General features: G+C 40.6%; 1 protein-coding gene across 29 annotated transcripts in view; it reads left to right on the top strand.

The window, feature by feature from the left end:
• The window catches only part of LOC117422475 (ryanodine receptor 3-like), a 149,217-nt gene that overhangs the window by 97,481 nt on the left and 24,425 nt on the right, over window positions 1–27,311 (top strand). For 6 of the 29 annotated variants that reach the window (XM_058987384.1, XM_058987389.1, XM_058987392.1 and 3 more), the window contains 35 exons: window positions 895–1,015; window positions 1,508–1,677; window positions 2,727–2,947; window positions 3,175–3,265; window positions 3,605–3,745; window positions 4,398–4,579; window positions 5,275–5,353; window positions 6,146–6,235; window positions 6,968–7,114; window positions 7,746–7,808; window positions 8,531–8,603; window positions 9,130–9,283; window positions 9,989–10,104; window positions 10,643–10,710; window positions 11,513–11,634; window positions 11,775–11,824; window positions 12,580–12,640; window positions 12,765–13,003; window positions 13,468–13,549; window positions 13,985–14,115; window positions 15,413–15,733; window positions 15,932–16,172; window positions 16,993–17,080; window positions 17,327–17,419; window positions 17,817–17,831; window positions 19,790–19,960; window positions 20,204–20,263; window positions 20,501–20,635; window positions 20,830–20,942; window positions 21,807–21,906; window positions 24,573–24,682; window positions 25,501–25,552; window positions 25,919–25,978; window positions 26,190–26,289; window positions 26,899–26,978. In XM_058987384.1, coding sequence (XP_058843367.1) covers window positions 895–1,015; window positions 1,508–1,677; window positions 2,727–2,947; window positions 3,175–3,265; window positions 3,605–3,745; window positions 4,398–4,579; window positions 5,275–5,353; window positions 6,146–6,235; window positions 6,968–7,114; window positions 7,746–7,808; window positions 8,531–8,603; window positions 9,130–9,283; window positions 9,989–10,104; window positions 10,643–10,710; window positions 11,513–11,634; window positions 11,775–11,824; window positions 12,580–12,640; window positions 12,765–13,003; window positions 13,468–13,549; window positions 13,985–14,115; window positions 15,413–15,733; window positions 15,932–16,172; window positions 16,993–17,080; window positions 17,327–17,419; window positions 17,817–17,831; window positions 19,790–19,960; window positions 20,204–20,263; window positions 20,501–20,635; window positions 20,830–20,942; window positions 21,807–21,906; window positions 24,573–24,682; window positions 25,501–25,552; window positions 25,919–25,978; window positions 26,190–26,289; window positions 26,899–26,978 — 4,140 coding nt within the window. Of the gene's footprint in view, window positions 1–894; window positions 1,016–1,507; window positions 1,678–2,726; window positions 2,948–3,174; window positions 3,266–3,604; window positions 3,746–4,397; window positions 4,580–5,274; window positions 5,354–6,145; window positions 6,236–6,967; window positions 7,115–7,745; window positions 7,809–8,530; window positions 8,604–9,129; window positions 9,284–9,988; window positions 10,105–10,642; window positions 10,711–11,512; window positions 11,635–11,774; window positions 11,825–12,579; window positions 12,641–12,764; window positions 13,004–13,467; window positions 13,550–13,984; window positions 14,116–15,412; window positions 15,734–15,931; window positions 16,173–16,992; window positions 17,081–17,326; window positions 17,420–17,816; window positions 17,832–19,789; window positions 19,961–20,203; window positions 20,264–20,500; window positions 20,636–20,829; window positions 20,943–21,806; window positions 21,907–22,531; window positions 22,629–24,572; window positions 24,683–25,500; window positions 25,553–25,918; window positions 25,979–26,189; window positions 26,290–26,898; window positions 26,979–27,311 lie in introns of all 29 variants that reach the window. The other 23 variants (XM_058987410.1, XM_058987411.1, XM_058987408.1 and 20 more) reach the window with 10 other exon arrangements.

Below are 27,311 nucleotides of genomic sequence, written 5' to 3'. Positions count from 1 at the left end.
TGGGTATGACTTTCATTATCGCCAGTTATTGGAATTATCAGAATGTGGGGATAATTAAATATCTCAGTGCAGGTGCATGTCACCTTGAGGTATCAACGTCAAGCAGGTGGGTGCCTTAAACAGTCAGCGTACAACTGATGAAGTATGTGTCCTGGTATCGCCCCCCCTTGAGTAGCATTGTTTATAGGATCTAATAATCTAACAAACTTGTTATGAATTGTTCCAATTGCAGCTTGACAGAAAGTCTTTCTCGGTTTCAAGGAGACTCATCAAGTACTGGCACTCATGGCTCCTATTGTAAATGTTTGTAAATGATCTCATTTCAGCCACTTCTGTTCTGCTCCCTGCTTAAGTCAAGGAGAAAGTCACCACAAGTGAAGTGGCAGTGTTCACAAGAAACACATTACCTCTGCTGTATCCAAATCAAAGCAAAATTCTTTTCAGCATATTCACGACTTTTGTTTTGATATTTTCATTCACACATCGAAAGCAAATCAATTACAGATTTTTTTTTTTTTAGAATCTAAACATCGCATCGTATCCAGTTCGTGCTCCCTCCTGCGGCAATGCTGGTGCTCTGATTGAAGTGAGTGGTGCATTGTGGGAACAGAAAAGCAGCATTGTTGCAGGAGGAAGTGCGGTCGCTTCTGAATAAATTTTCAGAAATGTATATCCCTGTTGACTTATGACCCATGAAACATGATTAAAGATTTCAAAAGTGTCTGCAAAAATTAAAAAAATATAACACTGCGAAATGGACAACACGGGGCACAGCAAAGGAAACGTTCCAAGTAAACTTTGTAGGGTGTTCTGTAGCACTTCAAATAATGTAGGGTCTTCACAATAGTATTCAGTACAGTGACAGTGTGTGTGTTTGTGTTTCTTGTCCCACAGCTGATCAACAAAGGGAAGGGGGAAGCTCTCCGGATCAGATCCATTCTGCGATCCCTGGTACCAACTGAGGACCTGGTGGGCATTATCAGCATACCACTTAAAATGCCAATTGTGAATAAAGGTACTGATAGATACATACGGTATACACATGGGTTTTCAGGAGTATTGGCAATCAGTTTGCAGGGGATGTTTTTGTAACAGGACAGAGGACGGGCACAAACCGGCATCCATGCACAGCGTGAGTAAGCATCTTAACCTCTATGCAAAACACTGTGACTCGCCTGCATTTGCTGTTATTGAGCTTTTAAACTCAACAGGAGTCCGAATCCATAACAGCAGTGCATCACACAACACTACCTGTTAAATTAATGAGGGTCACTGAAACACGATCAGAAAAACAGTAATCATAACCAAAACTCAGAGGTGGTTGTGGAGTTTTTATATGCAATTAGATTGGAAAGATTGTTTGGTTCTTAATAGCAGTAACACCGTCTGTCCCGGCATTCCTTCCCAGGTATCATAACTTAGCACCTTGTGTTCTTTCTTTTCAGCATGGGTCTTCTTTCCCTGCTTTGTCGTGTTGTTTCATTGATTCTGTTCTCTTTCCCCTCAGATGGTTCCGTCACTGAGCCCGACATGTCCGGTACTTTCTGTCCTGATCACAAGGCCCCGATGGTGCTGTTCCTGGAGCGTGTCTACGGGGTCGAGGACCAGAGCTTCCTGCTCCATCTGCTGGAGGTGGGCTTCCTGCCAGACCTCAGGGCCTCAGCCTCCCTCGACACGGTGAGTGAAGGAGGAGCTGCAGTTGAAGACTTCTGGTTGAAACGTTTGTATAAGGAAAGAGTTTTGTACTATATTAAGTACAAAACTATGATTTGAGATACAGCTATGCTGGTGTTATGTGGGCAGTGTATTCTGCTCTCAGGGAAATAATGTTTTATTGCCTGGGAAAAGGTCATTCAGATGAACACAACTGACCTTGACAGTAAGAGTTGTCTGTTCAAAATATTGCTGCTACACAGAGATAAGCCAACAAGTAAGCTTTGCATGCAAAGGGATGTAGAGACTATAAAAAAGCAGCACTCAGAGGTGCATTCAAGAAGAATACCTGAGTCCTATCCTGACGACTGACCATCCCATGCCTGGTGCTTCTTCCATAAGATTAGGACATTGATCACTACTTAATTTCTGTTTATAGCTAGGTGCTACATTACAATGTCTAAATGATAATGTTTAAGCAATAACATTTGATTATTGGAATCAATAAAAAAACTTAAATCCTTGTTGTATGTGCTCCTTCACACACAAATACATCAATAATTCAGTTTCCTTACATTTGTCGTTGAATGTATTTCTTTTAATATTTCTAAATGTCCTTAAAAGCTGATTAAATAGTAGCACATGACTACACAAAGTCGCTGCTTCAGTATTTTTCTGCTCGTTAATCGTGTTGCATGTTAACCATACATTTTGCTGCATTTGAACAGTATGTGCTGCTACCTAAGATTGTCTTTTCAAACCCAAAATGGGATATTACGAAAGAGCCACTGGACAACCCTAGTTTAGATGATGGTGGCAACATTTGCAATTTGGCCTTCGTTATTCTCGTTTAAAATGCATTGTTGAGACTGAGGACTTCTAAAACTGCTACGACCTTGTGATACCTGTCTTAGGAGCCACCCTGACAAAAAGTGTTTTTCCCAGTTAAAATGAAGAACATGTTCTTATTACGCTTAGGTTTTGAACAGTGGTTTTGACCTGGGCTTAGAGCAGTGTGCAAAGCCTGTTTGCTGTATAGGCCTGTTCACAGTTTCACGTTTCTGCCCCTGCAGGAGGCCCTGAGCACCACTGAGATGGCTCTGGCTATGAACAGGTATATCTGCTCGGCCGTGCTGCACCTGCTCACTCGCTGCGCTCCTCAGTTCGCCGGCACAGAGCACCATGCCACCCTGATAGACTCCACCTTGCACACCATCTACAGGCTCTCCAAGGGCCGCTCACTCACCAAAGCACAGAGGGACGCCATCGAGGAATGCTTGCTGGGTATTTGTAGGTAAGCTTTTGAAACCTCAACTCCCTGAGAGTTACTGGGGCTCCAGAGCAGAGATCCAGAGATTAATTAGAGTTTGAATATGAGGCTGTGAGACAGCAAGGTGTGGTCTGTTAGGAAGAGCCCTACCATGTTTAGTTCATGGCTGTTGTGGATGGTGCTCCAGCCTGTTGGTCCCTCTTTGTTTTTTGAAGGTATCTCTGATTCTTCTGCTTTCTTTCTGGTTGTAGCTACCTGCGGCCCTCGATGCTACAGCAGCTTCTGCGTCGCCTGGTCTTTGACGTGCCTTTGCTGACCGAGTATTGCAAGATGCCCCTGAAGGTTCGTACACAGTGTCCTCTGTTAAGTGGTGGAAGAGATTCACCCATTATATGTAACACATTACTGTAATCGGATTACATTTTTCAGTAACTTCAGTAACTACTGTTATGGTTCCTTTTTCAGAAAAAAATATCTCTGTAAAATGTAAACTGTGCCTGTGAAGTAACTGTTTCTAATTGTAACAGTAACTAGTTATATACATATATTTATTGTATTTGAATAGCCTCCGGTCCAATTGCAACCACACACTCTAACACGACCACTCTTCTGAACCGGGCTGAGCCCTTAGTAGATACAGCTTGTACTGTTGTGTAACAGAGCACTCTTGTTCCTCTGCAGCTGCTAACCAACCACTACGAGCGGAGCTGGAAGTACTACTGCCTCCCCACGGGCTGGGGGAGCTATGGCATGGCCTCTGAGGAGGAGGTGCTCCTCACCAAGAAGCTCTTCTGGGGAATCTTTGACTCGCTCTCTCAAAAGGTACAGTGTCACAATACGTCCTGATAAGCTGGTTTGCATTACTAATACAGACAGCATGTTTCTTTTTAAAGCACAACACTAAGTTTTAAATGTAACGTTTTGTTAGGAACGTTTCAAAAGGCATGCTATTGGTATTTCAGCTGTAAATATTGGCATGCATTACACTTCTAATTACTATTGCTGAATATGGGTATTATTAACACGATTTACTAACATTACCCTGAAGTTAATGGCAAATAAGTTTTGTCAATCCTGGTAGGGGAGAACAGTATTGAATTAAGTTGAATAGTCTTGAAAGTTGACGGTGGCATGTATTTGCATGAAATTATTAATTAATAATAACAAATTGAGTCTTAAAGAGCAACAAGTACACCAATAACACCTTGATGGCATTTTAACTGTGCTTTTTTAGCATGTAAGACTATGCATAGTCAGTCCAGCATTGTGTCAGAAGACTGAGAGCTTCGCCTCTCTGCTTACTATAGTGGTAAGGAAGCATGACAATCACACAGGTATTGAAACCCCATTGGGCTTCTAGCTCTTTAGTACGCTGCATGCTGCCTGCTTCTATTAATAGCCACGGGGCTGTGCTGCTGTGTTCTTGCCTGTCACTAATCCTCTGTGTGTTTCTCTGTTGGACTCCTCCGATCAGTCCCTATTATTTCTGCAGAAGTACGAACCTGAGCTCTTCAAAATGGCCATGCCCTGCCTCAGTGCGATCTCCGGGGCTCTGCCTCCCGATTATGTGGATGCCAGCATTACCAGCATGCTGGAGAAACAGGCATCAGTGGATGGACAGGGAAATTTTGATCCCAAACCTATTAGTACTTCCAAGTAAGTCGCAGGTGGAGGTAAAACCAGGAAGGTGTTACGAGGGGAAAAAACGTTGTTCTCAGTTTGACAGGAATGCGCCCATGGATATATCTAAAAAATTCCCCAGTACGTTTTTCATCTTCTATTTAAGTAAGCTTAGTAAATCAGTTAAATTACATTTGTGGGTGATTTTTCAGATCAGTTACAGTACATGTCTTGTGTTCTGTTTGTTTTGCCACATGTTGTGGAAGACCTTGCTTATTAAATAAACTTGAGATTGAATATTGATTACACAACGTGATTTTAAAAGTTTAAAACTCCTCAGAGTCCTTAAATCATCTTGCTGTCGTCGGCGGTTCGACTTCAAGTGTGTTGTTCTTTCAAGTTCTCCTGGCTCATGGCTTTAGTTGCTTATTGTTTATTAGAAAATTGGCTTTATATTTCTTGGCATCTCATTGGCTAGTACCCTTGGCAGGGGGGTACATTAACTTTCAATAGATGACCAGGAAATAAAAAGTACCAGCATAAGTGCCTGGAGAGGTTTCCCTAAGCCACCCATTTTCTAAGCGCAATAAGCCTCTAGGGTGGGCATCTGTGGCGTCTGGCCTCATCACACCCTTGGGCGGTTCGGTATTGCCCAATACCGCCCACCCTGTTGGGTCTCATTGCTTACTTTAATTATAATAGCACTTATAATTATTGTGATTTTTTTTCAGCATTTCCCTTCCAGAAAAGATGGAATACGTTGCCAACAAATATGCTGAGCACTCTCATGACAAGTGGGCATCTGAAAAGGTAACAAGTAAAAAAAAAAAAAAAAAAAAAACTCTTTATACAAAAGTTATCTATGAATTTGTAGCTCTTTAAAAAGCACATACTGCAAACTATCCTTCTTTCTAAGATGGCTTATTTAAAAAAGAAAATGCTTCTGTGTTGCTTGTGAATTAACCCACTTTGCCACCTAGCTCACAAGTTGCAGTGTTTTAAAGTGTTACAGAACACCCTGCAAAGTTTACAAAAATCACATTACATTACCTTTGCTGTGTCCCGTGTTGTCGCAGTGTTATATTTTTAAACATAGTGCAGACATTTTAAAAATTCTTTAACACACATCCTGGTTCATAAATCTACTGTGCTATACATTTCTCAAAATTTACTCTGGAGCATTCACCAGGAGAAAAAAAAAATGTCTAAGATTGCAGTGTATCCAGATCACACTCCCTCCTGCAACAATGTTTGTTTTGTGTTTGCATAATACGGCACTCATTTCAGTCAGAACACCAGCATTGTTGCAGGAGGGAGCATGAACTGGATACACCGCGATGTTTGGAAGAAAAAATCTTTTTCCTGGCGAAAGTGTAAAAGTTGAAAGAAGTTATTCCCTCATTGATTTACCTCTGATGTGTGAATAAAAAAAAAAAACTTAAAACAATCAGGAATATGTTGTATAAAACAAAATTGCTGTTTCTTGTAAGCACTGCAGGGGGTTCTGTAACACTTTAATGGTGCTGTAGTTCTAAACAGTCTCATTTCTTCACTGCAGCCTCTATGGATGCTGTCACTCAGCTGTGTGTCGTTTATCCACAGGTGGTGGGGGGGTGGAAATACGGGGAGACGGTTGATGAGAAACTGAAGACTCATCCCTTGCTGAGGCCATACAAATCATTAGCAGAGAAGGTAACTGTCACACTGGGATCCCTGCTTTGGTCTCTTCCATTAGGAAGTCTTTTGAAGGTTTTAGCTGCCTAATGGAGTTGAATTGGCCTAGATTACTATAAATCTGAGAAGCAAGAAAGTGCAGTCAGATACTTGGCCCCCTAGAATAGTAATCCCATCAAGAATCATATCAAATGCTACTAAACCCGTCAGCTGGTTTCACAGGCCCTGATTTAGCACTTTTTTTTTTTTTTTTTAATATGTGTTGCAAGAGAAATTGGAGGATTCAATGAAATCAGTATTTACTCAAAGCGACTGAAGGTTTTGTTGAAACCGAGACAGAGGTGTAATCATTATTAGGATCACATGAACATTTAGATTGAGACACGGAATCTATTTAATAAAAGTAAATTTGGATAGTTATGAAAATGTACTAGTGCTGTGCTTGCCTTTTGTTTTGTGCATGTTTGAATTTTTCTCACATATATTGTTTAGTTTCCTTTTGGCTGTTTCAACATTAAAATAAAACTCCCTAGCATCCAACCATGCCAGTATTCTTGCTGAAAGCTTCTTGGACTACCCAGTGTTACATTAGGTAACCTTGCTCTGCTGTGTATCACACTTGCATGTCTAGAGATATTACACTTGCTGTGGGTATAGATCATGGTCATCTACTTTTTCATGATACTGATGGATCATCTTTATAGTATATGAATTTATTTATGACGTGCCTGTTTTTCATCTTTCTTTCAGGAGCGAGAGATTTATCGCTGGCCTGTTAAAGAGTCTCTTAAGAGCATGTTGGCTATGGGCTGGAATATTGAGAGGACCAAAGAGGGTGAAGCCATGTTTCAGCAGCGAGAAAGTGAGAAACTGCGCAAGATCTCCCAGTCCTCCCAGGTATTCCACTTTCTTCTCAAAGAGCACTGTAGCACAGAACACAAGCACTCACAGACCCCTTTACTCCTCTCTCTTCTCACAGAGCACTGTAGCACAGAGCAAAAGCACTCACAGACTCCTACTCTACTCTCTTCTCACAGAGCACTGTAGCACAGAACACAAGCACTCACAGACCCCTTTACTCCTCTCTCTTCTCACAGAGCACTGTAGCACAGAACACAAGCACTCACAGACCCCTTTACTCCTCTCTCTTCTCACAGAGCACTGTAGCACAGAACACAAGCACTCACAGACCCCTTTACTCCTCTCTCTTCTCACAGAGCACTGTAGCACAGAACACAAGCACTCACAGACCCCTTTACTCCTCTCTCTTCTCGCAGAGCACTGTAGCACAGAACACAAGCACTCACAGACCCCTTTACTCCTCTCTCTTCTCTCAGGTATAAACATGTGTCAGCATCACTGGATTAAAGTACAAAGGGATTTTCTGCTTCTTCTTAAAATAGGTTCCAAAAACAACTTTTTAAAAATGGATTTTCTTTTTTGTTTAATTTATTTTCATGTATTGTTAATGGTACAAACCCATGCCTGTTTTGTATCACCGCTAACCCACGTCTCATTAATTTGGCAGGGCAATGGCTACAACCCATGTCCGCTTGACATGAGTAATATTGTTCTTTCCCGAGAGCTCCAGGTTAGTAACATTTACATTCTTTAACTTGTTTTACATGAAAACTATTCCCACCCAACATAATTGAACTGTATTGAAAATTACAGCATGTTCTACCCATGCGTTTGTATAAGAGAAACCTCTAGTCTTAACACCCATCGCATCTTCTCCATTGCTTTCCATAAAAATATTGCTAATTTTAGAAATACTAAAAGAAATGTTTCGACTAGAAGTCTGTCTCAATGTCTTCAGTGAACTTAAGTTCAATATTGAACACACTGTGAAAGACTTCTGCTCAAAACGTTTCAATGAATTTATTAGGTCTGTTTTCGTATTTCTAGAAATAAACCAGTGGTCATTTCATGCAGTAAACGTTTATTTTATGTTTTAGCACTGGGGTGGGAATACAGTATTAAGGTTCTTGGATCCAGTTGGGCATTGCTGGATCAAGTTGCAGACGCTGCTAGTGAAGTATAGAGCTGTTCAAACTGGTCTGTTGAGAAGCATATCAAAAGAAGGTCTTGCCAAATTTAAATGAAGTTTCACATTATGGGTGTACTTATGATCAAGACTAATCTATTATTATTCATTTTTATTTGGACAAATGGTAATGAAGTATAAAAGATAATGAAGTAATAGTTGACCGAGAATCTGAAACTACAGCATGGTGCGGATTTGGAAAAATACACGTTTCAATGAACAAGATACATGTTGCAGCTAAAACTGTATGTATTCATTTCAAACAGGCAATGGTTGATGTTGTTGCTGAAAACTACCATAACATATGGGCTAAAAAGAAGAGAATAGAATTGGGAAGAGGTAAGACATGCATTCAAGTCTGCTTATTTCTTTATCCTGATACCACGTATAGTATTTGAAACAAATCATGTAACAAAAGCCTTTTGACGGACTAACAACCTTATGTGTAATTAGGTGACTTCCTTTGATAATTAGAGACCTGTTTGTAAAAGATAAATCTAGGTTGATTTTAAGTTGCCAGTGCAATAGGAATTTATCCCAATCAGAATGTTTTACTGCTGGACACCCTGATTGCTGTGCTACAAATAATAATCTGGAAACTGTGTTTACACATTTACAGATGCACAAATCAATAAAACAGCAAAACTAACATGTAATTAATCCCTGTGTTGCTAAAACAGGGCTCCCCATTTAGTAAGTGACACAGAACGTACTAAAATAAACTGTTCAGGTAACCGCAAAGCAAATTAAAATCGTGTCTGTCTGAACGATTATTAACGTAAACTGAAGTGTGCAGATGTTTAAGCATGACCCCCTCACTACTATGACAGTATCTCCAAGATCCGAGCTATATATCAGTAAACAGTCTCCTCTTCCTCCAATAACTCTTCCCCAGGGGGCGGGAGCCACCCCCTGCTGGTTCCCTATGATACTCTGACTGCCAAGGAGAAAGCCAGGGACCGGGAGAAGGCTCAGGAGCTCTTCAAGTTTCTGCAGATCAGCAGCTACACCATTACCAGGTATAGTTATAAAAGGTCATCTCTGATGGGGGGTGTTGCATACAGTTCAATTTCCTAAACTTTTAAACATATTGGGAATTTACAGTAAAAAAAAAAAAATCCATCTTCAGAAACCCAAAATTAAAGTACTGTTTTCTTTTCATGACATACTATTAAATAAAAATAAACAATATAGCTGAATAAATCAGAACAGCATTTCTGTAATCATGTGAATATCACAGCTGCAAAAAAGCATGGACACCTTAAAGGGAAGATATTTTCACTACAATAATCGCTTATCAGAATCGGAGATCAGTGTATACCTTACTGTGTGTCATATTTTTACATGTACAGCTATGGCCAAAGATCTTTTATTTAACATCATATAATCGAAGAAACTACAAAGTCATATCAAATCTATTGGAATATTTTAAAATGTCACATTTTTCAGTTTTCATTAAGGATATGGACAACTACAAAGCTGTATTTAGTTCACTATGTTAACATTATTCAGCAGGTTTCATTTGACTTTGAGGCAAAATGAGTTTATTCTATAGGGTGATGCAAAACGTTTGTCCGTAGCTGCACATACTCTGTAGGTAGATCATGTTGTTCTTGTTTTTCATAATGCCAATAACAGCCGGGCAGGGGAAGTTTACGAGGCGTTTGTTTGAGATAAGGTTTAAGCTAGTCACAGGGTTTGTTTACAGTGTATCTTTTTTTCAGAGGCTTGAAGGACATGGAGCAGGACGCCTCGTCCATTGAGAAGAGGTTTGCTTATAAATTCCTGAAGAAGCTGCTGAAGTATGTTGACTCTGCTCAGGAATTCATTGCGCACTTGGGTAGGTGCCAGAACTACCTCAGGTCTCTGCAAACTGGAGATTTATTTCCACAATAACACCCCTCCGATAGACAAAAAAAAAAAAAAGCCTCTCTGGCGAATATTTATGTAAATGGCAGCCCTTGTCAGCATTAGCAATTATTTATTATGTTGTTAATAAGACAAAAGGCTGCATGTTATCCAGTAGCATTAGTATCCCCTTCAGTGTTAGCAGTATGTATTAATTTATTACAGTCCATGAAATATTAGCTGCATTTTTATTTGTTCTGTTTTAATTAGTGGCTTACTTTTGTCTTTAATCTGCAAATCTTGCTGCCTTTGATCATGCATGTTCCCTTTCTGTCAGTGGGGTGCGGGAGGCTGTAGTTTAGACTCCATGCCCCAAGCCTTCCCTGAACTGGAGGGATAACCCTTTCTCTTGAGGGGGGCAGTTAATTTCCCTGTGTTTGAGATGGCAAAGCCCAGTGCCAGTCATGTTGAATTGTGTTCAGCCCCGTTCCTGCTGGAGTTGATGTCGAGTGTTTGCTGTTTACCTGCAGAGGCTATGGTCAGCAGTGGGAAAGTTGACAAATCTCCTTATGAGCAGGAAATCAAGTTTTTTGCAAAGGTAAGAATTTCTTGTTCTGCATTTCAGCTTTTAAACCAAACGACTATGCAGTAGATGTACTTTAAAGGCAAGGAGATGGGGTGTTGTGCATGTTATAAATTGCCATTTACCTACAGAGCAGCATTACAATATATCATTTTTTTTATTGCATGTGCTTTCCACTGATGTGTGTCTTTCTAGTATGAAGAGAGTTTAGATTGGATTTCAATATGCAGCACATCAATTTATAATATGTTGAAAATGTGAAATCTAAAGCTTTTGTAACACTTGCAAAAAATATTTTACTATACCTGCATAAACAAGACAGTGTGTATTTTTTTAGCAACAGTTTTGTCTGGCAATAACTTTGTCCCACTCTCCTTTTAGCATTAGATGTGAGAGAGCAAGCAGTTAACTCTTTGTGTAACTTGAACTTTCAATGGTAAAGTAGCTTCAAATGTAATCTTACTTATTTACCTTCCCTTTTTATAATGTTTACAATCATTCAAAGTGGTTCTGAGTTCCAATGGCAACTAAGATTCTACAAAACCAGAATATTGATTCATTTTATAGCATATACTAACGACTGAAAGACCACCCTAGACTAACTAATTAAAAAGCTCCAATGTCTAATAATGACAACATTATAAAAATGGACATGGGTATACTTATTAGTTCACTATAGTATCTTTCCTAGGCCTGTAAAGAGGTCTTGCCAGTTGAAAGCTGTAATAAATAACAACATTTAGAGGTGATGGGTTGAACTCCCCTTCATCCTTCAGAGGGAGTTACTCGACACTTATTTTTTGTTGTGTGCCCCCAGGTTCTTCTTCCATTGATTGACCACTACTTTCAGAATCACAGTCTGTACTTCCTGTCCTCAACCGCTAAAACACTGAGCAGCAGCGGCTACGCATCCAACAAGGAGAAAGAGATGGTGACCAGGTAATCCCAGACAGCCACACCTAATGAACTCTCTCCTACAGTCCATGTGTATAATCTGGGCCCTCCTTCTCTTAACTGCTTCCGGTATCCCTTCTGTTTTTTTTTTACTGTCTTCTTTTTCTTCTTTTCTCTTTCCTCAGTTTGTTCTGTAAGCTGGCAGCTCTTGTCAGACACAGGATTTCACTCTTTGGTAAGCAGGCCTTGATTTTATTGAGGCAACTCCATTTAATGGAACGCTAAAGAAAATTTGTTGTGCGCATGCAGTATTAAATGAACTGCAGTAACATAAATCGCTGGCTTTCACAAAACCCCAGTCTCCAGAGTGTGCTATAAATGGACTGTGGTGTATGTCTGTTACACATTACACAATGTTTGAAGTTGCTAGACCTTTATTAAAATTCCTTGCTCTAGAAAGTTATAGACGGGCTGCACACATCATGTGATAATCATAACTAACAGACTGGTCAGCTGGAAAGTGAGGCCACCTGCACACAGAACCCCATAGCTGGTGTGGCTCAACTTTGTTTTGCACATTGCTGTACTTCCATAAATATTCATAACAATAATGCAGAAACATTTAACCTGTCACCAGAAACCCTTGTGGCATTAGCTAAGCATCATGAAAATCACTCTGCGTCATTTTAAATTACACCCAGATTACATACCAGTAATCAATATAGGAGGATAGACCAATGCCATGTCTTCAAGTGTGGTAGGAGCTGTGCTTTGGTGCACGAGACTGGGTCCAGTCACCAACTCGGACAATCACACATTGGTCATCTTACTATTTTATATTCAATATATTATATATAATATATTCCATGTGAAATCAACACCTCTTCAGCTGATGTACATATTGAAGGTATTTAGAAGCAGTCTGATGTTTCATATTCACTGCTGCTAGTGTTGTGTGGTCTATGATATGTTGTGTTTGATCCCCTGCAGGCAGTGACTCTGCTACGATGGTGAGCTGTCTGCATATCCTGGCTCGCACTCTTGATACGAGGTAGGTCCTTGGTTAAATATTTTAATATCTGCATTCATTTCCATGAAATACCTCTGCAGACTCACTGTGCTGTAATACAACATTGGCACCAGTTACCTCCAGTAAACTGTCTCTCGTTGTGCAGAACTGTGATGAAATCGGGCTCGGAGCTTGTGAAGGCTAGCCTGCGCACCTTCTTTGACAGTGCGGCGGAGGATCTGGAGAAGACCTTGGAAAACCTGAAGCTGGGGAAATTCACTCATTCCAGGACTCAGATGAAGGGAGTCTCCCAGAACATCAACTACACCACAGTGGCTTTGCTGCCCATCCTCACCTCCCTGTTTGAGCACATCACGCAGAACCAGTTTGGGCTGGACCTGCTCTGTGAGTGTTCTTCTCTATTGCTGTAGAGCTGCGGTCCACAATCTTCAGATTTAAAGTGATCGTAGCTAAAAAAATAATAACTGTCATGAACATGTCACAGCAAAATGTATTTTCACTTTAAAACAGGTTACCTGGTACTACACTAATTACAAGAGAAATTTTGATTTGCTTGCCTTTCAATTAGGAAATATGTGACTGTAATACTTCCTAGGTCATTTCAGCTCAGCACTGTCTTCTGTCAATAGAATGAAGGTGTTGAAAGGTCAGGGACAAATCCACTTTCCAGGTAAAATAACCAATGAAGGGAACTTGAAAGTACAGCTTAGAAACAATTTTTAAAACCTACATAGTGGCAGATATCATGTTTTAAAATGGAAATGAACGTGCACGATCGGTGATGTGTATGGGGTTATTTTGCTAGCTACTTTGAGGTAAAGTGAAACCCTTCTTCTTGTCTGTTTTAGTGGACGATGTTCAAGTCTCCTGCTATAGGATCCTGTGCAGTCTGTACTCTTTGGGGACTGGAAAGAACATCTATGTTGAAAGGTAAGTACCTCTCTGAGGCAGATCCATCTCCTATAAGCAGGCAGGTGAAGCAGACAAAGAACCATTTACAGTATCTCCATTCAAAGCATTTTTTTAGATATTAATTTATGTCCTTTTAGTGCATACAGAATGAATTATATGTACCCATCTGTATGGGTAGTATCCACCAGACTGCATAAAAACCAGAAGGAACCAGTTTCACGGCTTAGCACAGTCTCAGCTGAAGTTGCTTCATCAGTGATCTGAGGTGTCAAGTAGACAAACTTTTTTTGACTTATGCCTTAGTTATAACACTTGTAAAGTTATTTATCAATAAGTTTGTCTGCTTGACTTGTGATTCTTATTGTTGTACTTGTATGATGATTGTTTGAATAAGATCTGTCTCTTATGAATAAGTAGTAAAAGCTGTTCTTGCTGTCTGTTTGTTTCCCCTAGGCAGCGTCCAGCCCTGGGGGAGTGCCTGGCCACTCTTGCGGGAGCCATGCCGGTCGCGTTCCTCGAACCCCATCTCAACCTCCACAACCCCCACTCTGTGTTTAACACGAAGACGCCACGGGAGAGAGCCGGTATGTGCTGCTTTGCTCCTCTCCACTCGCTGTGTGTCCCTCCAGGCCTGAGGGATACTTTCACTCATGAGTTTTATTACATTTGAAAAGACTGCTTTAACGTGTATACCAAACGTTATTTAATTTAACTATCTTCTATAATGCTGTCATGAACCGCAAACTCTATTTTATTCATAAAGAACAGCTTTTAAATAACCCATGAGAGGGGGTCCCCAAGTGGCTCATCCAGTTAATGCGCTGCCACTGGGAGCGCAGGATGAGTCACACAGCTTGGATGGCGCCAGTTTGTATCTGGGTTGTGCAAAGAGGCCGAACTTTGCTGGGGACCCTGAGGGGGGCGTCACATTGGCTCTGTGTGTGTTGTGTAAATGTTTAGTATTTAATATCGTGAACAGTAGAACCAACTCACTGCAATTTAAACTTGTTTTTATTGAAAAATAAACGGTAACATGTAATAAGAGTTGTCTGTGTTACATACTGTCAGATCAGGACTTCACTGATACTGAGCATAGGAGCTGCTGCACTGCTGCATGCTGTTTCCCATGTTAAAACTGTACACAATTAGAGGTGCCGTCACAAATTCCACACACAGCACTTGAAAAATATAACAAATATAAACATGCTGAGTTCATTGCAGTTATCAGCTTCATAGAACATGGCAACAAACAAGTGAGTACAGACATTAAATCATTGTTTTAGTGTCACTTTAGTGTCTTCACAAGTTGTTTTATGTTAAGCAGTTGAATATGATAGCAACCAACTTGCTCCTGAAGTGGCACCAGCAATTGGATTTGACCGAGGAGCCATTGGCTCCTGAGGCAACAACTGTGTCTGGAGCCCTGATTTTTATTTTATTTTTTTTAAAAGAAATGTATTTTAAAGAATAAACAGGAAACAAAAGCGAAACGGGTCATGAAGCTCATTTGACCGAAAGTGCTTTACCAGTGTTATTGCAAACACTTGCTCAAGCAAATGAGACAATTGTGTGATTTTTATGTTTCATGCTGAATTTACTGTATCGTGATACATAACGTATCGTGACCCTCGTATTGGTATAAGTATCGTATCATTAAGACACTGCTGATACCCAGCCCGAGTATTGTATGCGTTAAAGAAAGAGCCGCAAGAATAGAATCTTAGTGATTGGTTTCACTGACCCCAATAAGCACTAATCTTGCCTAAGATACCCCCTGTCTCTCCTGCTATCCCAACAATACCCTATTGTCTTTGCTGCTCTCTGTTATACCCCTGTCTTTGCTGCTATCTCAGTTCTAACCTCCGGTCTTTGCTGGTTTAGTTCTTGGCATGCCGGACACTGTCGAGGAGATGTGTCCCGATATGCCGCAGCTGGACAGGTTGATGAAGGATATCAACGACATGGCGGAGTCGGGGGCGCGCTACACCGAGATGCCCCATGTGATCGAGGTCATACTGCCCATGCTGTGTAACTACCTGTCGTACTGGTGGGAGAAGGGTCCAGAGAACAACCACGAGTCGGCCGGGTCCTGCTGCACCATGGTGACCTCGGAACACCTCAGTGTCATCCTGGGGAACATCCTGAAGATCCTCAACAACAACCTGGGCATCGACGAGGCCTCCTGGATGAAGAGAATCGCCGGTAAGCACCGATGGGGGCCAGGGCAGCTGCATACAAACAGCTGAATGCTAACTCGTGGACAGTATTGCAACTAGAGGAGTTCAGTCTGTGAATACTGTTAAGGTCACCATACGTGGGTCATTGTGGTGACAGAAATAATCCATATTTGATAGGAAATTCTCTGGTTTGTGACCCTTTTATTGTACTTCCCCTCTCAAGTGTACGCCCAGCCCATCATTTGCAAAGCGCGGCCCGACCTGCTCAGGTCACACTTCCTGCCCACGCTGGAGAAGCTGAAGAAGAAGACGGTGAAGGTGGTGGCGGAGGAGGAGCTGCTGAAGGCCGACAGCAAAGGAGACACGCAGGAGGCCGAGCTGCTCATCCTGGATGAATTCGCTGTGCTGTGCCGGGACCTCTACTCCTTCTACCCCATGCTCATCCGCTATGTGGACAACAACAGGTACAGGCCACTGCCAGGCTGAGTCAGGGAGGACATGACCTAGGTCTTTAACATCTTAAAAAGAGTCGACACCCTAACCAATACTTTAAGCGCAGTACAGAAACCAGGACCAGAGGATACATTTGAACATTAAGTGTAGGTAGACTTCGGGAAGGCAACACTTCACCTAGAGAGTAGTGAGGGTAGTAATGGGTTATCTGGATGCAACTTGACAAAGTTTTGAGATCAATCAGCTTCTAGGAACTGGACAAGCTTAGATGAGCTGAATTCTTATGTTCTTATGCTCCACTCCAGGGGTTACTAGGAGGTTAATTAGCCACAGTGTGTGGGTAACAACTCAGGTGTCAAGTAGTGAAGCCCATAGTTAACAAAGAATGCCTCAAATCACAATAGGAGTCACTGCACTGCTACCCTCACTTGAAATCTGGGTTAAAATGCTGTTAAACCATTAGGCTATATTAAAAAAAAAAAAAAACATTTCTAATTTCTTGATTGATTTGCTACTGTTTGTTTGTTATAAATTTGATTGACAGATTTACGCTGGTAAAAAAAATGTCAAGTGCTGAAGTAACTTAATAACAATTTCTGGGTTTACACTTATCGAAGGGGTAATAACAAAGATTTTTAAAGCAATGTCTTACCTCAAGTCCATTCTCAAGTTTTCTTTTTACTTTGAATGAGGTGCAGCCAGTGTTTACAGGATTGGAGGCACCATGCACAGTACATTGAGTCTCTGTGGCTGAGACTGGCTTAAATGTTTCCTGGGTGTATTTGAGCTTTTAACCACATTGCTGTTATGTCCTCTTTTTATTTGATTCAGGTCAAGATGGCTGAAAGAGCCTGATGCAGATTCTAATGAACTGTTCCGCATGGTGGCTGAGGTCTTTATCCTGTGGTGTAAATCTCACGTAAGTACATATATTTTATATAATATATGCATACAGTCAATTCTCATTAAAACGAACTCAGATTAAACAAATGTCCTTTTATAGTACGGATTCAAACAGCCAAGTGTAAAGGATATTGGGAAATGTATTCACTTACATCCAGATGAATGCCTCTGTATTGTATTAGTGCTAGTTTTATATAGAGCTAGTCACAATAAAGTGTTTGCTGTTTCCTTTTTTTATATTAAACTATATTTTCTTTTACAGAACTTTAAACGGGAGGAGCAAAACTTTGTGATTCAAAATGAAATCAACAACTTGTCATTCCTAACGGCAGACAGCAAGAGCAAGATGTCAAAGGTAGGTCTCAAACACAGACCACCCCCCTGTACAGAGTGATAACAGCATTGCTGAGGCGTGTTCCTCTAATAATGGAACTGCCTTTTTCAAATACTGACTTGGGAGTTCCATTATTACTTAGTAACACGCCACGGCAATGCCAGTGTATCCCTTAGGTAAAAAATATAGTGCAGCAAGGTAATGGATTCTACACTAATTCCAAAAACTTTGTTCATCCATTTACTGAAAGTCTGTATTTTTTCTGATTTAATAAAGTGTATTTTTTATTTATTTATTTATTTATTTATTTATTTATTTTTTTTTTTTTGGTATGTTGATGTTGTATACATTTCATCTTGTTTAAGTCATCTGTTTTATATGCATTAGTAAATGTTCACTGTGTTTTTCTTTCATACAGTCATTGTCTGTAAAGGTACGGGTCAGTTTGCATGCCTTGTATCTTTTAGCCAAGCATTCGCTGTGTCAACTGCCTGGCATCAAGCTGATTGCAGTATACAGTCTTGATTTTTCCAGAGCTTTACATCACTTTGGTCTTTGTATCTGAACACACCACCTTCTGTCTGTCTGCCTGTCCTGAAATGCTGCTAGCAGTAGTTTAATATCATGCATCTTTAAATGCTTTAAAACGTGTGCTTAGCTGGCAGCATAGAGTATTTAGCCTGGTATATGGTGCTTATATTATTATGGATCAAACTCTCAATAGAAATCGCCTACTTGAAGCACCCGAGACTAAATTCTCGTCAAAGTAGAATTTGTTTTTACCCTTTTCCCGAGGGGGTGAAAATACAGTTCCGATATTGCCAATATCACACCCTCTTTAAAATGCCTGTAATTTTTGTTTTTGTTTTTTTCTCAATGGGATTTTTACATGAATCCTGGCACCACCTGGTGGCTGCAAATAAAAACTGCATTGTTTGAACGGGATGCGCAATCCAGTTTGCTTTGAGGTCACCTGCAATGATTTTTTAGCACCTTTTAGATTTACTTAAAATGAACATTGTTTCAAAGTGGGGGCTGAAGGGCAAAGGGTTAAACCAGTGGTATACATACAGGCGGGTATAATGCCAGTGAGCCACTTTGCAGTGCTACTGTGGAAAAACCAATCAAATCAAACCAAAGGATTGTTAAATCTGACCTTATTTCTGCGCATAGACACATTTATATTTTATCATACTCCTGAAGCAACAGAGGCTTTGCATTTTAATTTTGTACAGTTTTAAAGCACTTTACATTAATACTCCATTTTATTTAGCTCACTGGTAAAGGAATAATTTGCCTTGCTATATATAATAGCCTCTCAAAATTCTTGGATACAGCTGTTAAGTTTACTTGTGTTTTACCCTAATCTACAAATTCCATTTGGGGTTGAAATCAGGCTGAATCAGGTAAAACCCTAAAATCTTGCCCCTTATTCTACCTTATCCTGTGGGTGCCCGATACCACAGGGTCCTTAATGACCCGTCGAGGCAGTGAGAGACCTTGACAGTCCTGTTGCAATCCCTGTGTCCACACCTGTCAATTCCGTGTGTTTTCCCAGTAGCACTTCCTTTATAACCCCCTATATGTAATGAAACTACACTTTGCAGGTTTTCGCAATGACATTTCAGCACTGGAACTGGAATTTGAAAAGAAGACCCTAGGCAGGTGCTATAATAAATAAAACCTTTATTTAAAAAAGAAAAAAATCCTTAGCAGGGTCTTTTCTCATTCAAACCTAGTGCTGAAGTCACTCCAGCTGTGTTTTTCAAGAACAAACGTACGTGCTTATTAGCTTGCTTTTATATTGCGAATTCCACTGTAAATCTTTTTGTAATAGATGACCCATGCAGGTAAAAAGACTTTATATTTTACAGTTTTGTATTGTAAAGGCATCAGTACAATTGTGTCCTTAGCTTGTGGTGTTTACTGAATTGGACTTTTGGCGCCAGTAGTATTTCTTTTGTTTCTCACCAAGTTCCTCTTGCGTTTCAGGACTATAAATAAGACTGTCATTATATCTGTTCCCAGTTTTACTGTGAGTTTAATTCACAGACAAGCTTCTGCGTTACTAATGATACTCAAACTAAATCCTGGAATGGAATAAACTGGATTGTAACACCATAGGGCCCAACCCTATACTAGCTGTTATTTATTTGGGAGTTGGTCACAACATAAATACAGATGGTTATCAGATATAGAAAAGCCTATGTCAGTGATATAGAATAGCCTACTTAAGCCTGATACAGAATAGTCCCTTTACTGTCTGAAAATGTAGCCAAATGAGAAAGTAAGACAATGAGAAAAACAGTATTGTAAAAGCCCAGCTTGAGTGTAAACACACCCAGCTAAGGCCCCTGGTCTCTATGGTAACCCTTGCCCTCTCTCTGCCAGACTGGAGGGCAGGACCAGGAGAGGAAGAGGACGAAGCGCCGCGGAGAGCTGTACTCCATCCAGACCTCCCTCATCATAGCGGCCCTGAAGAAGATGCTGCCCATCGGCCTCAACATGTGCACCCCGGGGGACCAGGAGCTCATCTCACTGGCCAAAGGAAGATACAGCCTTGTGAGTGAGCCACGGCTTGCACAATTTACTTATATTATACCAGGAAGTCACTTTATCTCTTTTATAAGTAAGACCTGGCTAAGAAGACAGTAAAAAAAAAAAAAACATTGTCACATACACACATCATCATCCAGTTACAATTAAAGAAACCTAATAACGTATATTGTTGGCCATTTGATATTTCACAGCTTGGATTTTGATCATCTTTGGTCAGTCAAATAACGACTTACTTTATTTCAATAGAGAGATACAGATGAAGAGGTCAAAGATCATCTACGCCAAAACCTTCACTTGCAGGAGAAGGTAAGCCTGCTTGAGAAGATGGGGGATAGGACTTGTCTTGCTCTCGAGGAGTTTGATCCATGAAGTTTGTTTTGTTTGAGTGAAGCGAAGAGTGTATCCCCTGTGTCTCTGCTGGTAAAATCACTGCTGCAGGGATTGCAGGGTGAGGTCTCCTGTTGATATTCAGATTGGTTAGTGGGTGGCAGAGGTGAGTTGATAACTGGGGCACTTTTTAAAGCTGGCTTCTTGCTCTTGCAGTCGGAGGACCCTGCAGTGAGGTGGCAGATGAATCTTTACAAAGACGTGGTTGTGAGGAACGAGGAGCCGCCAGACCCTGAGCACACTGTGGACAGAGTGCAGAGCATCTCAGCAGCTGTCTTCCACCTGGAGCAGGTATACTCTCCATCTCCCCCCTCTCCCCTTCCACCTGGAACAGGTAAACCCTCCCCTTCCCCCTCCCCCTCCCCTTCCCTTCCCCTTCCTTGTTGTTGAACCATCACAGTACATATCAACTTTGACAAAGAAAAACTAATTAAATCAGTGTTGAAATATTATTTTGGGGTTGTGATTTCTAACCATTTGATAAGGTTGAGCAACCTTTGAGGTCGAAGAAGGCGGTGTGGCACAAGCTCCTGTCCAAGCAGCGCAAGAGGGCTGTGGTGGCCTGCTTCAGGATGGCTCCTCTGTATAACCTGCCCAGGTAGGACCTCTACCATAGCAGCTTGGGCTCCAGACCAAGCCTTGTTAGAACTCTCATGTCCTGCTCAGAACTGAAGAACTGGTTTTACTAGGGGAAAAACAGAATCATGGGGTTTTGTTTAACAGCTGGGTTGTACCCAGTAGTGTTTCCAATCCCAGCTCTTGCAGCTCACCCGATAACCAGCAGTTGCAGGAATTTTCATCTGGATGTGTTTTCGATTTATTCTTGTGTGTATATATATATATATATATATATATATATATATATATATATATATATATATATATATATATATATATATAATATTGCTTTTAATGTTTACTTCATGCTTCTGTGTCCAAACACTTCTCTAACTAGGCCAATTCGAACGCACAACACTCCAGTCTGCCCAGATACAGTGGGCAAAGAACTTGCTTTTTCTTAATCTTTTTATTCTATTCTGCTTTGCTGTTTCTTCATTTTTAAATGTTCTTTTTTGAATTATTGTTGTTTCTCTTATTATCTTTTATTACTTACTATTTTTATTTAGGTATTTTATATTTTAAAATTGTTATTGTTTGTTATTATTTTTTCATTGTATTGAATTGTTTTAATGTTAAGTGCTTTGTGAAGGTGGCCCACCTTGACAGGCGCTATACAAAATAAAATGTGATTGATTGATTTATAAATTTATAACCATATCACAGCTACAACTCAACTTAACACAGTTCAGCAGCTTAGAGATACAAATGGCAGAGTAGCTCTTACATGAGGTGTTCTGGGACTCAAGACCACGAACACGAAGCCTAAAATATGTGGGTATTTTTTGTTTTTTTTTGTGGTGTGGTGTTTATTTTTTTGTGACAACACTGTACTTTTCTTTAGACACAAAAATAACAATTACTTCCTGAGCTCCTATCAACATTTATGGCTGGAAAAAATGCATGAGACGACAGACTATGACAGTCTGATCTACATGTTAACGGTAACGTAGCTTCAGACACGTAGCTTGTCTGCATAAATCTGCATAAGAGCTGCCCCTCCCCCTTCTCTTCCCCAGCCATGCACTCCCACCTCCACTCACACCAAGGGAGTCTGATTGGTCAGCCTGCAGTGAGGGGCTGGGTTAAACTGTTAATTGTTGGATTATTTAGTCATTTAGCAAACGCTTTTATCCAAAGTGACTTATAGAGACTTGCTGCTGCCGAGTCACTTACAATAGGACCTCGGTTTTACGACTTACCCGAAGGACGGAGCACAAAGAGGTTAAGTGACTTGCTTAGGGTCACACAGTCTCAGTCTGTGGCTGAGCTGGGATTGAACCTCCTGGTAACAAGCCCCTTTCTTTCCGGATCATTTAAACACTATAGATAGATTACTACTTAAAACTATGGACATTGAAATGTATGGTTAACTGTCTGAATAATTATGATGTCACTCCTTTGAAGTATTTCTTTACCTTCCTTATTGAAAGCAAACCAGTGTGCCAAATCATTGACCAGTCAGGTGACCGGTTTTCGAGCCCCACACTAATCATTACTCCCCCTCCCTTTTCCTCTCCTGTCTGCCTTTGCCTCCTGTTAATGCCCCTAATCTTGCTCTCCCTCCAGGCATCGCTCTATTAACCTCTTCCTCTTTGGCTATCAGAGGTTTTGGATAGAGACAGAGGAGTACTCATTTGAGGAGAGACTAGTTCAGGACCTAGCAGTAAGTACAGAGCTGGCCTCTCTGGTGCTGTACGTTTTGCAAGCACAATTCCTGCCAAGTTCTTGAAATGTGAAGTCTGAAGCTGATGTTGCATTGTATCCGGTCTCAGTTCAGACTCTGCTTTGGAGATGTTAGGTGTTTTATGGGTAGGTGTCGACAGGAAGGTTTAGTCATGGTTAAGGTTAGGTTGAAGAGGTTTTTAAACTTTAAATTTTTACGTTGAAGTCTTCCAATTTAATTCATTGTTTTGTAGGGTATTGTATAAGAGATTTGTCTAGTGAAGTCTGACTGCTCATGCTGTGAAATGACATCTCGTATACAATAAGAGAAAACCTACACGCAAGGTTATTATAAATCACAATGAAATTTAAAAGGTGTTGTTAATTTTAGAATGGTGCCATAGTGTTATATACACACATGCCATCTGTATACGCGAGAAGATGTAGAAGTTTGAGAAAATATGCAGCTATTATTTTTTAAATCTTTTATGTGATTTATAATAGTGTTTTAATTTGCTCAGTATGACTTTTCCAACATTTATCAAAGCATTTATCTTTTGATTTAGTGTGCAGCTTTAACATGTGGAATTTTAACAGCTTCTCTGCTCTACGCTGGTGGAACAGAAGCAAGCTTTAAAATAATTGTAGCCAACAAAATTGCTCCATAATTTCTCTGCCATGCATATTCATTGATATTGGGTCTCACATGTCCAGTTTTGAAAGAGACACATGTTTTATCAAACATGTGTTTTCATTTTAAAGTATCTGGTACTACACCAAGCCTTCATGGGTCCCGTCCCCCCATCCCCACCCCCCCCGCCTTCACTGGCTTCTTTCCTCTCAGCCACCCGCTTCTCATATTGACAGACATGCTTTCAGCCTGTAACATTACCCAGAAGACACTGTTGGGTGAAATGACCAATGAAGTGAACCAGTAACAGACTTCTCAGAAGGCAGTGCAAGCAAAACAGAAAGTTTTAAAACTACCAATCAACCACACACTGAGAATGACTCAAAATAATGCTAAGCATGTGTGAAAATGGAGTAGAGATACTTTGTTGGTCCAAGGAGACCCTTTGCTACTTTTCCTTTGGTACTGAAGGTGCTGCTGATAAATGCACAGTTTTGTATAAGGAAAGGGTCTCAATGCTATTTCCATCAATCATGCTAAACAAACTCTCATGCCCGCTTGTTTCACACAATGCACTGTTTCCTGCCCCGCTTGGATGTGTGTCTGCATGTTTCCTAATCAGTGTAATTTCAGTGCTGCCGTTCACCATAGCAAAAGTATTGGTTTGATATTTTTATGAGCAGTTCATTACATTTTAATCAAGTCATACCACTGCTTGTTTTAAAGCAAGGACTGATTTAAATGTACTTTTTTGTTTAATCATTATGAATGTATACTGTATATGCATGTATTTAAGTAGAAGCCATATTGTTCTTTATGTTCTTCGTATGAAATAGTGTGGAATATCATTTTACTCTTGTTTTAAATCAGTGACTTAATGTTTTAGGTAAAACTGTACAAACTACAACTGAAGGTGGCATTTAGTAACCAAGACCCAACAGAATGGGGGTTATCAGGGGTGATAAACCTGTTGGCCCAGCAGTAATGCCTGGTTAATATCAGGTCAGAGGTCTTATTGCAGTGACATTGTGGTGAATGTGTAGATCATGAAGGAGACAAGTGACAAATTACAGATTTAATGGAAAGATTACATTCAAATTATGAAGTAATGTAGCGACTTGGAACCAAATAACAAAAACTTCTAAAATTGGCAAAAGCATCACTGATGTTACTCACAGGGATGTTTGTGTTCTGTTTTGGTGATAGAAGGACAGCAGCGGTGCTGTAGATGAGTGTGGCGTAGATGAATGTGCTGTGTGTTGTTTGTACTGGTGGGCAGGTGGGAGATGCTGATGGTTGTGGCTATTTGTGCAGAAATCCCAGGGCAAGGCAGAAGAGGAGGAGGAGGAGGAGGCTAACAAGCAGCCCGATCCTCTTCATCAGCTCATTCTGCACTTCAGTCGCAATGCCCTCACTGAGAGGAGGTGGGTTACACACAGCTTTACACTTTACACACACAGCTTTACACACACAAGCTTTATACTTTACACACAGCTTTACACACACAAGCTTTATAATTTACACACACAGCTTTACACTTTACACACACAGCTTTACACTTTACACACACAGCTTTACACACACAAGCTTTATACTTTACACACACAGCTTTACACACACAAGCTTTACACTTTACACACACAGCTTTACACTTTACACACACAGCTTTACACACACAAGCTTTATACTTTACACACACAGCTTTATACTTTATACACACAGCTTTACACTTTATACACACAAGCTTTATACTTTACACACACAGCTTTATACTTTACACACACAGCTTTACACTTTATACACACAGCTTTACACACACAAGCTTTACACTTTACACACACAAACTTTACATACAAACCTCCACTCAGTGTTACACTTCAAACACACAACTTAACACTAAAGGTTTACACTTCACACAGAGCTTTGCACATGGCTCTACATATACCCCTTCACCACTGGTTTACACTTTGCACAAAAAGCCAGAAGGTATAATTCTGAATGTATTTATTTACAGGAAGACAATCATAATTTTGAACAATTACATATATTGACAAATTACTTGACATATATTGACAAATTGCTTAAAACACAAAGCATACAGAGAGCCTTCTAGTTTAAGTAGTAACACCTTTGGAGTTTAGCTGTGTCGTGTTTACAATATAACCCCATTATCATTGTGTTTCTTATTCAATGAAGTGTAAAAACAGGTTTCACTTACTGTAAACAACGTTTCTTTCCCCAGCGCTCTTGAAGAAGATCCTTTGTATATTGCTTATGCAGACATGATGGCAAAGGTATGGAGTCCTTTACAGCAGACTGCATAGTCCCGGCACACACAGCAGTGTTTCTGGAGCACAGTATTGTACACAGACCAGTGTTTTCACATGACTGAACTACAGTATAGCCTAGAAACCCACCTGGATGCATTTTGTGACTGGGGAATTGTAATACAAGTATTTGAAGGCCATTTTCCTGTAGCAACTGAGAATCTAACCCCGGTGTCCTTTCTGTCTGTCTACTGTGCCAGAAGTCTGGCTCCCTTATCTGAGCAGACAGACGCAACTTTGTATTACTCAGTTCAGGCACCTACCAATACAAACCCCACAAAAGCTTTAGTCCTGTAAGATTCAATGTATCTAAACAAGATGTTCCTCTTTCAGAGCTGCCAGGGTGAAGAGGAGGAAGAAGAGGAAGAAGAGGGGAAAGAGAAAACATTTGAGGTGAGTCATTGACACAGAGTAGGGGGGCTGTTCATTCCATAGCCCCTTTAGACAGGGGGGAGGGGTGCGCTCATTTCAGTACCCGTTTAGAAACCAAACTCTTACGGAATGAGATTCTTATTTCCATCCCTAACTATTTCCCCAGTACAGCATGTGTCTTGTCGCTTGATTTTACACATCTTCTTATCTCCTCTGCCTCTGCCTCCCCCAGGAAAAAGAAATGGAGAAGCAGAAGACTCTGTACCAGCAGGCGAGACTGCACGACCGCGGGGCTGCAGAGATGGTGCTGCAGATGATCAGCGCCAGCAAAGGTAACATCAGGCTCCAAATGCTGCATAGAGAATCTCTTAGATACAAAACAGGATACCAACATTACTGCACAGAGGTACCAAACACTCGATACAACACTGCTGCAACACTAAACACCAGGCAGTGGAGACAGTGTGATCAGAGCCAGCAGCTTAACCAGCAGGCTCCAGAGTACTGCATAGGGAATATCTTAGATACAAAACATTTGTATCCTACAGAATGTACTCTACCGAAAGGGGTGACAACAAATCAATTATTCAACTGTGCGTGTTGTGCTGAATGAAAAGTGAGCAATGCGAAATGGTACTGCAGCTTAAACCTAAAACCATAGAAGCTGCTCTTTTACTTTCTCCAAGTGGGTTTATGAAAATGATCTTCAAAGGGTTTTGTACCGCATGAGATTAACTTTTACATGCCGTAAAGTACCTTTATTATGCTGTGAAGGCCATATCCCATGTTGTATTCAAACAGATGTGACGTAACTGTGTCTGTCTTCCCATGCAATGGTGTAGCACCACGAGCCAGTCAGAGTATTAGTGTTTGTGTGGTGAGACATTGCTGATGTACAGTACGCTTCTCTGTTTGAACATGGCTTTGTGTCTTTGCTGCAGGTACAATGGGACCCATGATTGTGTACACCCTGAAGCTTGGTATCGCCATGCTAAATGGGGGGAATGCTGTGGTGCAGCAGGTACTGTTAAAGTGTTCTACATTATTCCTCCAGCACTGACTGGATATCTATACATATTTCTGCTTACTGCTTATAGGCCCTTCATGGCTTTGGGCCTTTCTATTTACAGGAAATGTTGGTAGCTTCTGGTCCTAGTCGCAGCTTGACATTTAGCGAATGTTCAACTTTTGGAAATTCCTAGAAGTTGTCTAAAATCAGGAGGGGGCAAGGGTCTTTAGTTGCTCTGCTCCCTGCCTGTGGAACTCCATCCCAAGTCATGTCAGGAATGCTCAAATGTAAAAACATATTTGTTTGCGTTAGCTTATTCTAGAGCTGGATTAATTGGCCAATGGC

This window comes from Acipenser ruthenus, chromosome 15, assembly GCF_902713425.1.
Source record: "Acipenser ruthenus chromosome 15, fAciRut3.2 maternal haplotype, whole genome shotgun sequence".
NCBI classification, from domain to species: Eukaryota; Metazoa; Chordata; class Actinopteri; order Acipenseriformes; family Acipenseridae; genus Acipenser; species Acipenser ruthenus.
The sequence above is the reverse complement of the archived record's forward strand: the minus strand, read 5'-3'. Positions and strand labels throughout refer to the sequence as shown.